At 44.9% G+C, this 13,767-nt stretch overlaps 1 protein-coding gene across 8 annotated transcripts; it reads right to left on the bottom strand.

Annotated features, from left to right (window-relative positions):
• Positions 1–4,314: 4,314 nt before the first annotated feature.
• Positions 4,315–13,475, bottom strand: zbtb18 (zinc finger and BTB domain containing 18). 8 transcript variants are annotated; one of them, XM_010780732.1, is made up of 3 exons: positions 13,012–13,475; positions 10,425–10,542; positions 4,315–7,503 (listed from the first exon to the last, which is right to left on the bottom strand). In XM_010780732.1, the coding sequence occupies exons 2-3, from the start codon at positions 10,438–10,440 to the stop codon at positions 5,789–5,791; spliced, it is 1,731 nt and encodes a 576-aa protein (XP_010779034.1). In that variant the 5' UTR covers positions 10,441–10,542; positions 13,012–13,475; the 3' UTR covers positions 4,315–5,788. The 8 variants fall into 8 exon arrangements, with proteins under 8 accessions (XP_010779034.1, XP_010779032.1, XP_010779036.1 ...); XM_010780730.1 differs by lacking the exons at positions 10,425–10,542; positions 13,012–13,475 and adding exons at positions 8,667–8,771; positions 8,938–9,160; XM_010780734.1 differs by lacking the exon at positions 10,425–10,542.
• Positions 13,476–13,767: the final 292 nt, after the last annotated feature.

Below are 13,767 nucleotides of genomic sequence, written 5' to 3'. Positions count from 1 at the left end.
GTAGTTGTGTGTGTGTGTGTGTGTGTGTGTGTGTGTGTGTGTGTGTGTGTGTGTGTGTGTGTGTGTGTGTGTGTGTGTGTGTGTGTGTGTGTGTTGCAGGGGGTTGAATCTCAACAAGCTGTTGCACAATTTCTTCTCAGATGCAGCCTACACCTTAACCAGTGCAGCAGATATATCAGGAGGTGTGCAGGCACGCATGAACACACAGTGAGTTTTCAAACACACACAACTTCCACCCACATTGCAAGTCCCTAAGGAACAGGATGTGAAAACCTCCTGCACTCGCCCTGCTGCAACCTGTAGTGTGTGAGGTGCATATAAGACCAAAGTTTCTGCATTTTCCCTACATCAAAATGTGCTTAAAAATATGTTGAATTTCTTTATACTGTTATTTCTGTGTTTTCCTATGGCAGAGGAGAAGCTAAGCATGAACATAAGTAGAAACACATGAGTTGTTGATGGTTAAATTATACATAATGACGAGCCGTGATTTTCTTTTTTCGAGAAAAAATAGATCTTCACACAGGAGGTTGAATTTCAAGATTCTTATAATTTATTGCAGTTTGCACACAATTTAAAAATGTCAACAACAGCACACCAAAAAATTACAAAACTAAACACAATTAGAATTTACTCCCCTTGAGAAAAAAAAATTAACCCAACTATGATTGTCAAAGCTAAAAATGACTACATCTGAAAAAGGAACATGAAAGAAAAGCAAAGACATTTCTTAATCTCAAGAGGGAGCAAATATATCTGAATCAAAATCTGCTTGTTTTTTCCCAGATAGTGATTGTCCTTTTTCGAAACAGACTCAGTCACTTCACGCCCACCTCCCCCCTCATCATTTTCCATAAACTGTCTATGACATTTGAACATCATATTTTTAAACCTTGCTTTAAATAAAAAATAAAATAAACTCCCCCTTTTGTTTTCAAGTAAGCACAGCAAAAGATGGAGATGTTTCGTCGGGGCGGATACTTCACAGCGTCTTGAGCGGTTGACATCGCTCGCTCCCCCCCCCCTTCCCCCCCTCCACGCTCACACTTTAAAAATAAAACATTTGAAAAACAGCCCGGACTACAGCAGTTTAAGGCGGTCAAGTACAACCAGAGGAACAGAACAAAACAAATAAAAAACACAGCAGTAATGATGAAAACAACAGCAGGATGGAGTGAGCCCATATGCAGCGGAGGAATAACGTTTAGAGAAGAAAAATTAGACGATGCGGTGCAAACTGCCGCAATGTCACCCACACTGTTGCCTTGGCAAAGCCTGTAGGTGCCACCAGATGACAGGGCAACACAGACAACCCCCCCCCCCGCCCCCCACCACCACATGCACATCACTGGGGGCGTGCACACACACACACACATATCTGAGTGAGGGGAAATGTAGAGCGTTCAATTTGAATTATCTCTGTGTCAAATGTTTCCAGATTGTAAAAACGCTTGACCATTATTTTTAAATTCTAACAAAATTCTAGAGTTGAAAAAACTGAAAAATTATCAACCAGTGTATCCCCCGACTCAAACACAACATTCACATACAAAAGAAAATTGTTTTCCAATCATATGATCAAAATATAATATCATTTTCTGATAAATTCCATGAATTTCTATATGATTTTAACTTCCCAATGCTTTACAGTATCAAATACTTCCATAGCGTCAGAAATGTTTTTGTTTTTTAACAAAGGCATCTTTTCAGCAAAAAATCTGATTTCTTGTCTTTTAGCTTAAAAAGGTGCATTCAGGCATGCCAATTCTCTCTCATCGACCTCGGAGTAAGGATTATGTTTGAAGAGGAAAACACACACACCCACACACACCCGCACATATGGACGTGTTAACACATTCACATCACTTCATTGTACGGGTTCAGCACAAACATATCTAACCCTTTAACTTTCAGCAGGACAGCTCCGTTTTCTTTTCTCTGTTATTCTTCACGCCAAAGCCAAGCCAGAGCCATATAACTGCACTCAACAGACCTGAAGTAAGTGCCCAATGAGCAAAAATAATTAGGAAATGGCTTTCGACGTGGGTCTATAGCTGGAGACAGGACGGAGACATTAGAGGTGGAGAACAAACATACAGCAGTGGAGACATTGAACGCCTGAGGAGGAGCAGGAGGAGGAAGTGCTGGGTGAACGTAGATCTTCAGTAGGTTTAAATTGACTGGTAATAACCAAGCCACACACTCATAAACACACACACACACACACACACACACACACACACACACACACACACACACACACACACACACGTTTGTCTCTGCTTTCCTCTCCCTCTTTCAATTCTTCCATGGCTAGACCTGGCCTGGGAGTGTTTCCTTTTTTCACGGAGAATCAACAAGTCCCGGACATGAAAAGGATACAGAAGGCTTTTCTCCCCGTGTGTGCCGTACAGGCTTTGAATGGACGCTGTTAGCATTGCTTTGAAAAGGCGGTCGGCGTGTTGAGGCTAAAAGCTGGAATACTGTTTGTTGTGGGCTTTCACCAAGCTTTGTTATTACTGTACATTTGTTCATCTACAATTTTGTATACACAAAAAAACCCATGGGCTACTGTAGGCAATCCTTGACTGTGTTCTTATTATTCACAATAACTCTGTTTAGATACATAAACATACTGTATGTGTCCTGCATTCTCAAAAGTAACATCTAGAGCTTTAGATGATCTGTCTTGAGAGTTGTTAAGAAATTCTGGAGATTGTTTTCTCATCCAAACTCTGCAGATGCCAGTTTAAAGACATGAGCTGGAAACTGGTTTGAAAATGTGGAGCAACAGCCAAACATCAGGACACTTGGAGTCCACATGACAGTCTCCTCTTTATCTCCCTTCCTCTCCCCCTTCCTCCCTCTCCTGGTACATGGGAGCCCTCTTTGGCAGCTTGGCAGAGGCCGCTCCCTCACGCGAAGCCGCAGAGTGCAGGGGCCCGGGCCCCCAGACAGGAGCCCAAGCTGGTCTCAGCCTCCCAACATGTTGAGCTGGCCTGCCTTGGGCACAGCCAAATGGTTCTGCAGCTGCCCCTTTGTCCCCCTTCCTTAAGTAAACAAAGGACAGAAACAAATTAATGACCTACATTCACGACAAACCTCGCACGGCCTCCTCGCAGGGAGAGCGCGCGAGCAGTTGTCTATAAGCAGATGTTCACTTACAACACTGCAGATTGCAATTAATGATCACCAAGCAGCGCATAACCAAAGGGAAGGGTTGCTATTATAATGTCTGCTGTCTGCCTGGATGGAGATTTAAAGCACCGCTCAGGGCAGGTAGCTGAAAAAGACTGACTTTTTGAATATTTTGCACATTTTAACTAAAGTAAATATTCCCCATAATTGTAGACATTGAGAAATCTCCTAACAATGTAAGGCATGATGAACTACTGTGACATAAATCCCATCCAATTTAAGACATGTGAGTTGTTACTGTTAAAACTCTTCCTGAAATGGACAACAAACTGAAATCTTTTGACCACTTGGAAGTTCCTTAAACCAATACTGGCCATTCATCAGACAATGTCACACAGATTAGACGTGAGCTTATCGCGTGAGTGTGCGTCGGGGCTTACTGAAGAGACCATCTGGGCCCTAATGAACGCTGCTCCTTGGCCTCTGAGTGCAGGGGCTTTTCAAGCATCTGTAAGAACAGGTTTACTGAGCAGCAATACATTAGCTAAAGCTGATTTCTTTACTGGAAAACTGTACTTGAGGAGCTTTAGTAAGAGGCTGTGTGTGTGTGTGTGTGTGTGTGTGTGTGTGTGTGTGTGTGTGTGTGTGTGTGTGTGTGTGTGTGTGTGTTGCAGGGGGTTGAATCTCAACAAGCTGTTGCACAATTTCTTCTCAGATGCAGCCTACACCTTAACCAGTGCAGCAGATATATCAGGAGGTGTGCAGGCACGCNTTCTCTCTCATCGGATCCTCGATAAGGGAATTATGTTTGAAGAGGGAAAACACCACACACCCACACACCCCGACGGCATAATGGACGTGTTAACACATTCACATCACTTCATTGTACGGGTTCAGCACAAACATATCTACCCTTAACTTCAGCAGGACAGCTCCGTTTTCTTTTCTCTTTATTCTTCACGCCAAAGCAAGCCCAGAGGCGCATATTACTGCACTCAACAGACCTGAAGTAAGATGCCCAATGAGCGAATAAGTATTAGGAAAATGGCTTTCACGTGGTCTTATTAGCTGGAGCAGGACGGAGACATGAGAGGTGGTGAATATCTACAGCAGTGGAGACATTGAACGCCTGAGGAGGAGCAGGAGAAGATGTGTGTGTGTGTGTGTGCGGTAGATCTTCAGTAGGTTTAAATTGACTGGTAATAACCAAGCCACACACACACACACACACACACACACACACACACACACACACACGCAGCAGAGAGATCAGTGCATATACACACAGGCTTAAAATGCTTCATCATATCGCTTCAGCACCCGACGGAAACACATTCGGTAACATTCTTCTACGAGCCCAGCGACAGAAACTACAACGAGCAGAAAAATCCAACTTTTCACGGTCAAAAGTTTTACGTTCAACACCTCCCACCCACCGCCTGATGCCAAAACCACAACTGAAAAAAGGTTTAAGACAAAATCAAATTCTCATGCATTTTTTCCCCCAACGTCGTGAGAAATATATTCAGCTTTTCAACAGACTGCACCCTGGAGTAGTATTCACAAAGAAAAGAAAAAGAAAGCCTGTTGTCAAATATTTGATCAATTACAATGTGTACAGTAATACAGCAAATTCACATTTGTATTTTAAAATATACAGGTTTGGACATCATGCAACAACAGCAGGTCCCATTACAAAAAAAGTAACAAAATAATAATAATAATAATTAATTTTTAAAAAAATGTAACGGATTTAAATTCTAAAACTATAGCAGAACAATATACAACAACCTTAAATTAAATACCTTTCCAACAACAGATGGTTTAAAGACTGCCAGCTAGATTTAAGAAAAAATGCTATTAATAACAATAATAATTATTATAATAATCTGTAAAGGTCTTTTCATTTTTAGAAAATACTTCAAATTGATTGGAAGTGAAAAAAGGAGGCTGTGCATTGCATGAGTGCCATCAGTTAGTCTGTCAGTCAGTCAGCGTTACCCTGAACACACACCACCAAAGAGCGAGAAGCGCCTCGCCAACCACACCTCCATGCCAGTAGAAAATAAAATTAATACACACAAAACACACTCATACACACTCACGCACGTCAGGTGAAATTTTTGCCAGAGTAGTGCAGTATCACACACACACTTCTTCAAACCGTGTGTGTGTGTGCTGATCACAGTACCCGTTTAGTGTATTGTATTTTCACTTCAGTGTGTTCGACCTGAACTCTTGCGGTGGCGTTTGCTGTCTGAGGATCTGGGGCCAGCGTCGGAGTGTTTTTGTCTGAGATGAAACACGAACGGAGTGAAAACTCTCCCAGAAGGCGAGACATTCTCTCTGGGACCCTCGTCCTTAGACGCAATAAAAACCACCAAAACAGAACTTAACGCCAAATAATAATAAGAGTTCAGAATAAAATAGAACAAAACAAAATCACCCCAAACAGCAACAACAAAAAAACTCAGTAGTAACATTTTCATGTGCTATTAAAGTGCAATTGAATGAGATTTTGCGACACACACGAACATGACTCTCTTGAACCCCTCATATCAACTCTGCCTTCTTCCTTTCACCCCCCAATGCCTCTCTGCCCTTCTTTCACTCTCCGCTCTTTCCCTTTATCAAACCCTGCAGTGTGTTTCTACTTCCACAGTTCCTGTGAGCTGTCCTCGATCGCCCAGTCCCTGACATTAGGCAGCGCCAGCGGCTCGCTCTTCACCGACATTGAGTTGACCAGTTCGCAGTGGAACTTGCGGATGTGTCGGTAGAGGTCCCCGGACTGCGTGAAGCGCCGCTCGCACCACTTGCAGGCGTGCGGCTTCTCACGCGTGTGCACCACGGCGTGCCGGCTGAGGTTGTGTGAGTATTGGAAGCTCTTGCCGCAGGTGGTGCAGGTGTAGGGTTTCTCTCCGGAGTGTGTCCGCTCGTGGCGCTTCAGCGTGTACATGCAGGAGAAGGTCTTGCTGCAGATGGTGCATGTGGGCACGTTGACGTCTCCGGCGGGCTTGGCGCGGATGCCCTCCTGCTCCCTAAAGTGGGAGCTGAGGTGGAGCTGCAGGATGTGCGGGGAGGGGAACACCTTGTTGCACAGCGGGCACATGAAGATCTGAGTGTGTTGAGCTGACAGCATGTTGGAGACGTAGGGCAGCAGGGCGCTGTCCATGCTGGCCACCTCGGCCTGGGCGCGCTCGTTTTCGCCCCCCAGAATGTCCTCGTCGTCCGCTGTGGCCGAGGGCTTCTCCTCCCGCTCCATCTCTGAGGCCAGGGAGGCCTCTCGCAGAGCGGACAGGTGGGCCTCCAGGCCGAGCCTCCTCTGGGCCGACAGGGGCCCGCCGACCCCGTGGTGCCCGAGGCCCCCATTGGTGATGGGAACTGTGGCCTTGGTGATGCCGCTGTGCTCCATGTCATAGTCCCCACCTCCGAGTTCCTCTTCCTCTTCCGAAGCTACGCCCCTCTCCACCTTCACCCTCACAGCCAATGGGCTTTGGAGCCTGTCTGGCGTCGCTGCCCCGCTGAAATACGACTGGTGGTGATTGCTGTGGTTGCTACCGGCGATCGGCTTGACTGACAGGTCCAGGACGCAGTCCGCTGCATCGTTTGACACCCTCCTGCCCCGCTGCCCTCCACGAGAGCTGACGGAGCGGTGTGAGCGCTGCGAGAGGGACCCTGTGGAGCTGGAGGGGCTGCCGGCCGGGGAGAGCCGCTTCACCCCCTCCCTCAATCCTTCCCCAGCCTGGGTCTCCGCCTCTGTGTGCCCCGGGCTGGTTGTAGCCGTGGCTGGCGTCCCTGATCTGTCTGCAGACGGCAGTCTCAGCCACATCGCTCCTCGCTCGGCCTTGGCCTCCTCGTCTTCGTCGCTGGGCAGCAGGTCGGCAGTAGCAGGCCGGCCTGTGGATCCTTCTGAGAGACTGTCGGCCTTGTCGGAGCAGCTGGAGCCGCCGTCCTCTTCTCTGCGCGTGCTGTCCGCCTCGGTCGGGGACTTCTGCTTCAAACGTTTCTTACACACCTTGACAATGTCATACATGTGCAGGTAGCTGGCCGCTGCTAGCACATCCTCCACGGGAAGGTCCTGGAACTGCAGCTTGCCCTCGTACATGAACTCCAGGAGCAGAGAAAAAGCTGGGGCTGTGACAATGTCGTTGTTGAGGTGCACCACGTCTCTCTTGTCCAGCTGGTCCTTGTAGAAGAGGTGAAAGTACATGCTGCAGGAGGCCAACACAGCCCGGTGGGCCCGGAACTGAGCATCGCCCACCAGAACCGTGGAGTCGCACAGGAAGCCCTGGTGCCGCTGCTCGCTTAGACACTGGAGTAAATGTCTGCTGTGGTCTGGGAACTCCATCTTGCCGTCCTCATAACCTGCAGCCACACAGAGAGAGAGAGAGAGAGTCAACGTTAGATACATCTGATAAAGATCTGAGATGTCAAAGCTGATGGTTATTAAATAGGTTTAGCAAGTTCTTAATTAAGTGTTGTGTTTTCAATAAAAATGTGTTTTCAGGGTTCAGTATTTGTTCTATGAAGGTGAATACGCAAAAAGAAAAAAAGGAACCAAAAACGTGAACGGAAAAGCAGCAAAAGACAAGTTAAATTCAAAGAGGACAGAAAAGGAAAGGTTTTGAAGAGGCAAGGCGACTTCATATCATTTTAAAATGGTGACAAAGTATGATACAATTCACGTTAAGTGTACAAATCGTGGCTGTGTGATTATCATAATTTCGCAATTCCTGCAAACAAAATTATTTTTAAACGAGGTCAACTAAAAAGAAATAGCAGATATGCAAAAAAGAGAAGACAAATGCCAAAGTCACAGATGGTATGCGATGCCGATAACAATCTACAGAGAACACGACGAGCGGGCGAAAAGAAACGCAGCAGGAGAAGATGGGTCGGTAAAAACTGAGACACACAGAAGTCAATTAAAAACATTTTGAAACACTGAAACATGTAAATAAAATACTACGAAAAATACACCCTCAAATATGCAGAAACATTACCACATATTTGGAATATATTTAAATATCATATGTATAGTAGTAATAAGTAATAGATAGGATTTCTCATCACTCACAACATTAATAGAAATATTTCTGCTCAGCACCACGCAGGCAGCTGTAAAGTCATGCATACGTTCAACGATGCCAAATCTTGATGTTATTTCTATTAATAATTTACACTGTTTACAATCTAAAAATAGAAAAGGGGAAAAAAGGAAACTGATAATTAGATTTAAAGAAATATTACAATAATGAAAGAATAATCACTAATTCAGTTGTTACCCTCAGACAGACTTAATCTCTGTTAAAGCAGCAGCGACAGATTCTTGTCTCTGCGATCCTCTCTGTTTCTCTCTAACTCCTCTGCCTGCACTCCTGGATTGTCGCTGCTCCTACGCTGGTTATTTTTATTAACCCACTTTGGCCTGGCCTGGCACAGCCCTTTTAGGTAACCGGCTTTCAGCTGTACACACTGTCCGCACATATAAAACACACACACACACACACACTTAGGTTCCAGCCTACCTACCAACCACCTCCACAGGCTAAGTCGAGCAGGAAAACTGGCCAATTGAAATCGCACAGCTGAAAACAAAACAGCTTGTCCCTTGTTTAACCTGCGAGCGCCGGCTTCACGCGTGAGACCAGTAGAGAGAAGAGGGAAAAAAAAGGCTGAAAACTTGCAGCACTGCTCTGCAGGTGTAATTGATCTAATTGATAGAATAAATGCACAACTAAATATCAGCTGACAGAAGGTGATTACAAGGCTGAAATATGTCAAATCATTAAGTCCCACCTGTTAACCAAGTCAATTTGTCCTGCCTGAGAAAATACATTGGTCCCGCTCCGCACTGTGTTAACCAAAGCAGCTAAATCACCTCATTTGAATGAAGCTAAACCAAGAATGTCCCTGTGTGTGTGAGACTGAGTGTGTGTGTGTCCTGTATATGTGTGTGTGCTCGCCCTCCGGCTCGTTCAGACTGCTTTTAATGAGGGGGCTTACAGGGACAAGGGTGTACCACCTCCCACCTCCCACCTCCCACCTCCATCCCCCCCCTCACCCACTCTGTCCAGTCAAACCCCTCTGCCACCTCCTCCTTTCACACACCATCTGAATATTACAAGAAAAAAAATCCCGCACATCCGACCCCGTAGTAGAAACTACCCTCTTCCTCAACTCCACCACCACCACCGCCCAGAAGAGAAGATTTACAATACAATCACTGTAAGTGCCCTGCTCGTCACAGCATCAATCCTAATCCTTAAAGATGGCTAAAAATAAAGACGGCGTTGGTGGGGAGGGAGCCGTCAGCGGAGGCTCAGGAGGGCAGCAGCCCGTCACCCGGCCAGGACGGCCAGTTAGCGCAGGCAGGGGTCTGACGGAGGCACAGGGAGGGAGAGAGGGTGAGGGAGAGAGGGTGAGGCTGGGATGGCCGGGGAGGGAGGCTTACCCACATCTGATCCAGCTGACGGGGGCCATATGGCAGCTGCTAGCCAGATAAAGAGATTAAGACTAGGAGGGAGTGCGATTACAGCTGTCTAGCCAATTCAGGCAGCTCAAATCTGCAACTTCTAAATTAGTCTCCTCTACTCCAGCCGGCAGGAGGGGAGAAAAGACCGCACATGCTTTCAAGTAATTTTACAGAGTTAGAATTAACTGAAAAAAAAAAACAGTTTAGATAAATAGGATTAAATAGCAGATATTGGCTTAAAGTTAGACATTTTTAGGTATTTTATTAAGAAAATAAAGCTTATTTATTTGTTTGAATTCAACACTTTAAAAAAGAAAATGTCTTAAATTTCCTTTTTTTAACTAAAATGTAAAAAAATAAACATTTTCATTAGGATTTCATTTTTCTTTTAAAATGTTAAAATGAATGAAATTGCACAACATAATAACAAAGCTCAATTTAAAATAACATTTTCTCAGTTGTAACTTTGCTTTCAATTAATAAGCGACTGCACAAAACGCCTGACAACACAAAAACAAAAACAAATCGCAAAACAAGTAGTTTAAAATGCAGCTCATCAGACAACAAACTAAAAGCCAGCCGAGACCTCCCGGACTGCAGCTACACCTCGGACAGGCAGCACAAACACCAGTTTACTACTCACCAGTAGCTTCACACAGCGCGCTCACACTGCTTTGACACACCGGAGATCCTCACAGCACAACAAAATAACTACTCCAGACTCTGCTACTCTATTCACTCTGCCTCACACACACACGCACACACACGCACACACACGCACACACACACACATGCACACACAAAACAATACCTGCAGCAGTATGCATCAACTTGATTAACTCCACTGTAGCAGAATAGCTTGGCTCTCTGGCTGGGAATGGCTGTGTATCTCTCTCTCTCTCTCTCTCTCTCTTCCTCGCTTGCTCTCTCTGAATCAATGAGTGGGTAGAAGAGGAGAGAAGAAGAAGAAGAAGAAGAAGAAGAGGGAGGCAGGCAAAAAAAAAACACGCTGTTCAAACTGCGAGGGACAGATGCAAAGTGGAGGAGATGTTGGAGGGGGAACGAGATACCACCTCCCTCCTCCTCCTCCTCCTCCTTCTCCTAACTGGCGCTGATCGGCAGCCACAAACACACACACACACACACACACACACACACACACACACACACACAGCAGTAACTCTCCCAGGCTGCCGCTGAGACTCACAATAAAGGACTGGGGAGGGGTGGAGGCGGTGGAGGGATGGAGGAGGAGGAGGTGGGGTGGATGGCAGCCTGTCAGCTGCTCTGACATCATCCTCAGATGGAGATGCTACCTCCAGCTGTGCTCTTTCTACAGCCATATGCTGCCTCCTCTACACTCCTGCCACCAGACTCCTCTTTCATTCTACCAACACCAACACCACACAACTTTGTCTCCGTTTCTCCCCCTTTTCTCTCTCTGGGAGAAAAAAAACATGGGTCAACTAAATGCAGTGGGATGTTGATTTATGTAAAACAGAGGAGTGTAAGTGTACCCACAACTGCTTATCAAAAAGGGAAAGTTTACACAGAAGATACAGATGTTCTGTGTAAACACTTTTGTTAATTGTTGAAATACTTCTGTCCATGCCTCTGTCTCCTTCCAATAACCATAAACAAAGGCCAAACACAGCATATTTGCAACTGACAGACGCACGCAGCTGATATTGTTTTCCACTTCTTTACGGTTCAGCGCCGCTGCCTCGTCTTGTATTCATTCATTCACTCATTCATCTATTCATCCACCCACCGATCGCCCCCCCCCCTGCCTGTTCGGACCCTTCGGACAACTGACAGGAACAAAAATGAAATGAGGAAACAATGAGAACAAGTAATAAAGAACCTGATGAGAGCAAGTCGTAAACAAAAGCAATACGAGCCTAATAAGCCGGAGAACAGCTTATTACAGCCGCCTCGGTTGGTTTCGTTTTTAAACAAAAGTCACGTTTGAAGCGTGAGAATTTCCTAATATTTCATAAATGCGAGTATAGGAAGAAAACTGCTTTTATTTTCGATTTAATATTGTGGCCTGATCTAACAATTAAACCTTTTTAATCAAGTTTAAAAGTCGTATACAGATGCCTATAATAAAGGCACGATAAAAAGGCACTTATTTAAGCACACAAGTGTTGAGCTAAATATATGAAATGTTATATTTGCTTTGTTTTATAATAGCAATAAAATACATTTATAAGTTCGCAAACATTCCCGCATGATATCACTTTTCCCTGGTTTTCTCTTACAAACCGACAACAACAAATATTTTAAATAGTTTCATTGTTGATAATATTCAGTCAAATCCAACTTCTACAATATGTTATAAGCTTAGGTTTAAAATCAGCACTGCTTTCAAAGTCTGAGACATTTAATTACCCGATATATTTTATCAGAGTGAAAGTCGCTTCATAAAAACGATTTCATTTTCTGTTTTAGTTTGACATGTTAACACCGTAACAGCGCTAAATCCAACAGCTGGTCACACCCAGGTCCTCAATGATCAATAAGCAGGGGTGGAAAGTAACTAAGTACATTTACTCAAGTACTGTACTTAAGTACAATTTGAGGTAATTGTAGTCGCTACTCTGTAATTCTACTCCACTACAATTCAGGGGTAAATATAGTACTTTTACTTCACTGCATTAACGTAGTACTTTTAGTTACTTTGCTGAATAAAGTAATTACAATTATTTCCACCTTTACCAGCTGTGTTAAACACATTAATACATCACTAATTATAATCAAAACTCAATATATTTATGATTCTAAAATAAGGCCAATCTGCACAATTAATACTTTTGGTACTTTAAGTATACTTAGATGCCAATACTGTTCTACTGTTACTTGAGTAAAAATTTTGATTGCTTTTAACAGAGTATTCCTACACTCTGGTACTTCTACTTTGACTCACGAACAAGATCGGAGTACTTCTTCCACCTATGTCAATACGTTTGTTGTAAGAATCCCCCTAATACACGCGTTAACTTAATAATAATCAGCCCTAGATAGTCAACCACGACACTGACAGTTTGTAAATTAGCATAAAAAGTCAAAGTAACGTGAGGCAGAGCTGTGACAACACAAGAATTTCCTCGCAGAAGACACAACAAACACAGAAAGAAACACACACACGCAGCTAGCTGTAGCTCAACCATGGCTAACAAAAGTAAATCGAACACGAAGAAGCTACAATGTTGCGCTATTTACAGTTCTGAAGGCCCCGGTGCTATGACAACAGCCGTTAAAACAGCGAACGGCTAACATAGCAACTATAAGTGCGAGGAGACAACACAGTAATGCTAAGGAAGGTTTAGCCACTTTTTAACCCACCCTCTCCCCTCCTGAGCCTCCTTTAATCGGACTCCGGTATTAAGACTTACAGACAACACGGTCCAACGTCTTCCTTCGTCAAATCCTCCTTCGTTTTTCCCTCCGGAGACAAAACTAGATTGACTTTGGACTAATTTCCATAACAGGCAGCCGAGCCGAGGTGAGCAGGCGGAGGGACGGGCACTCTGCGGCGGCCAGATGTTTCCGAGCTGTTGCTGCTGCTCAACTCGGGGCTGGGAGAAAGGAGGCGAGTTGACTGGCACGGCACGGAAGCCAATGGAGCCGGCGAGGAGGAAAGTGAAGGCAAATTGGAAACAGAGGAGAGGGAGGGATATGCCTTCTTCTTCTTCTCTCTTCTGTGGAGGTTGACAGCACCAGGCAGCAACAGCAGCACACACAGCAGTGAGAAGGCAGTAGAAGAAGAAGAAGAAGAAGAAGAAGAAGGAGAAGAAGCTGGGCCAAACCAACTGGTTCTGCGAGTCAGTGAGGCGGACTGTGCGCAGAGAGAGAGTGGAGGGCGGCGCGGTGCGACCTGGGTACTGTAGTCATCAGGCAGGGGGGGGTCTGGTGGTGGAGGCGGAGCTGATGTGAGCAGGTGCACCACCTTGACAGGAGAAATAAAGCCCTGAGAGTTAGCACTTAGCCTTGCGTTGTTGCTCTATCAATACAAACTTAAACAACTTTTAATATATGCTTAGGTGTCAACAAAAGACACAAAACAGGTGCTTCACTTCCAGATACTGGTATACATTTACTCATGCTTAGGTGTCAACAAAAGACACAAAACAGGTGCTTCACTTCCAGAT

The sequence above is a fragment of the Notothenia coriiceps genome, unplaced genomic scaffold (assembly GCF_000735185.1).
Source record: "Notothenia coriiceps isolate Sejong01 unplaced genomic scaffold, NC01 NC01_scaffold00022140, whole genome shotgun sequence".
Lineage (NCBI taxonomy): Eukaryota > Metazoa > Chordata > Actinopteri > Perciformes > Nototheniidae > Notothenia > Notothenia coriiceps.
Note: the sequence above shows the minus strand (reverse complement) of the source record. Positions and strands in the feature narration are given on the sequence as shown.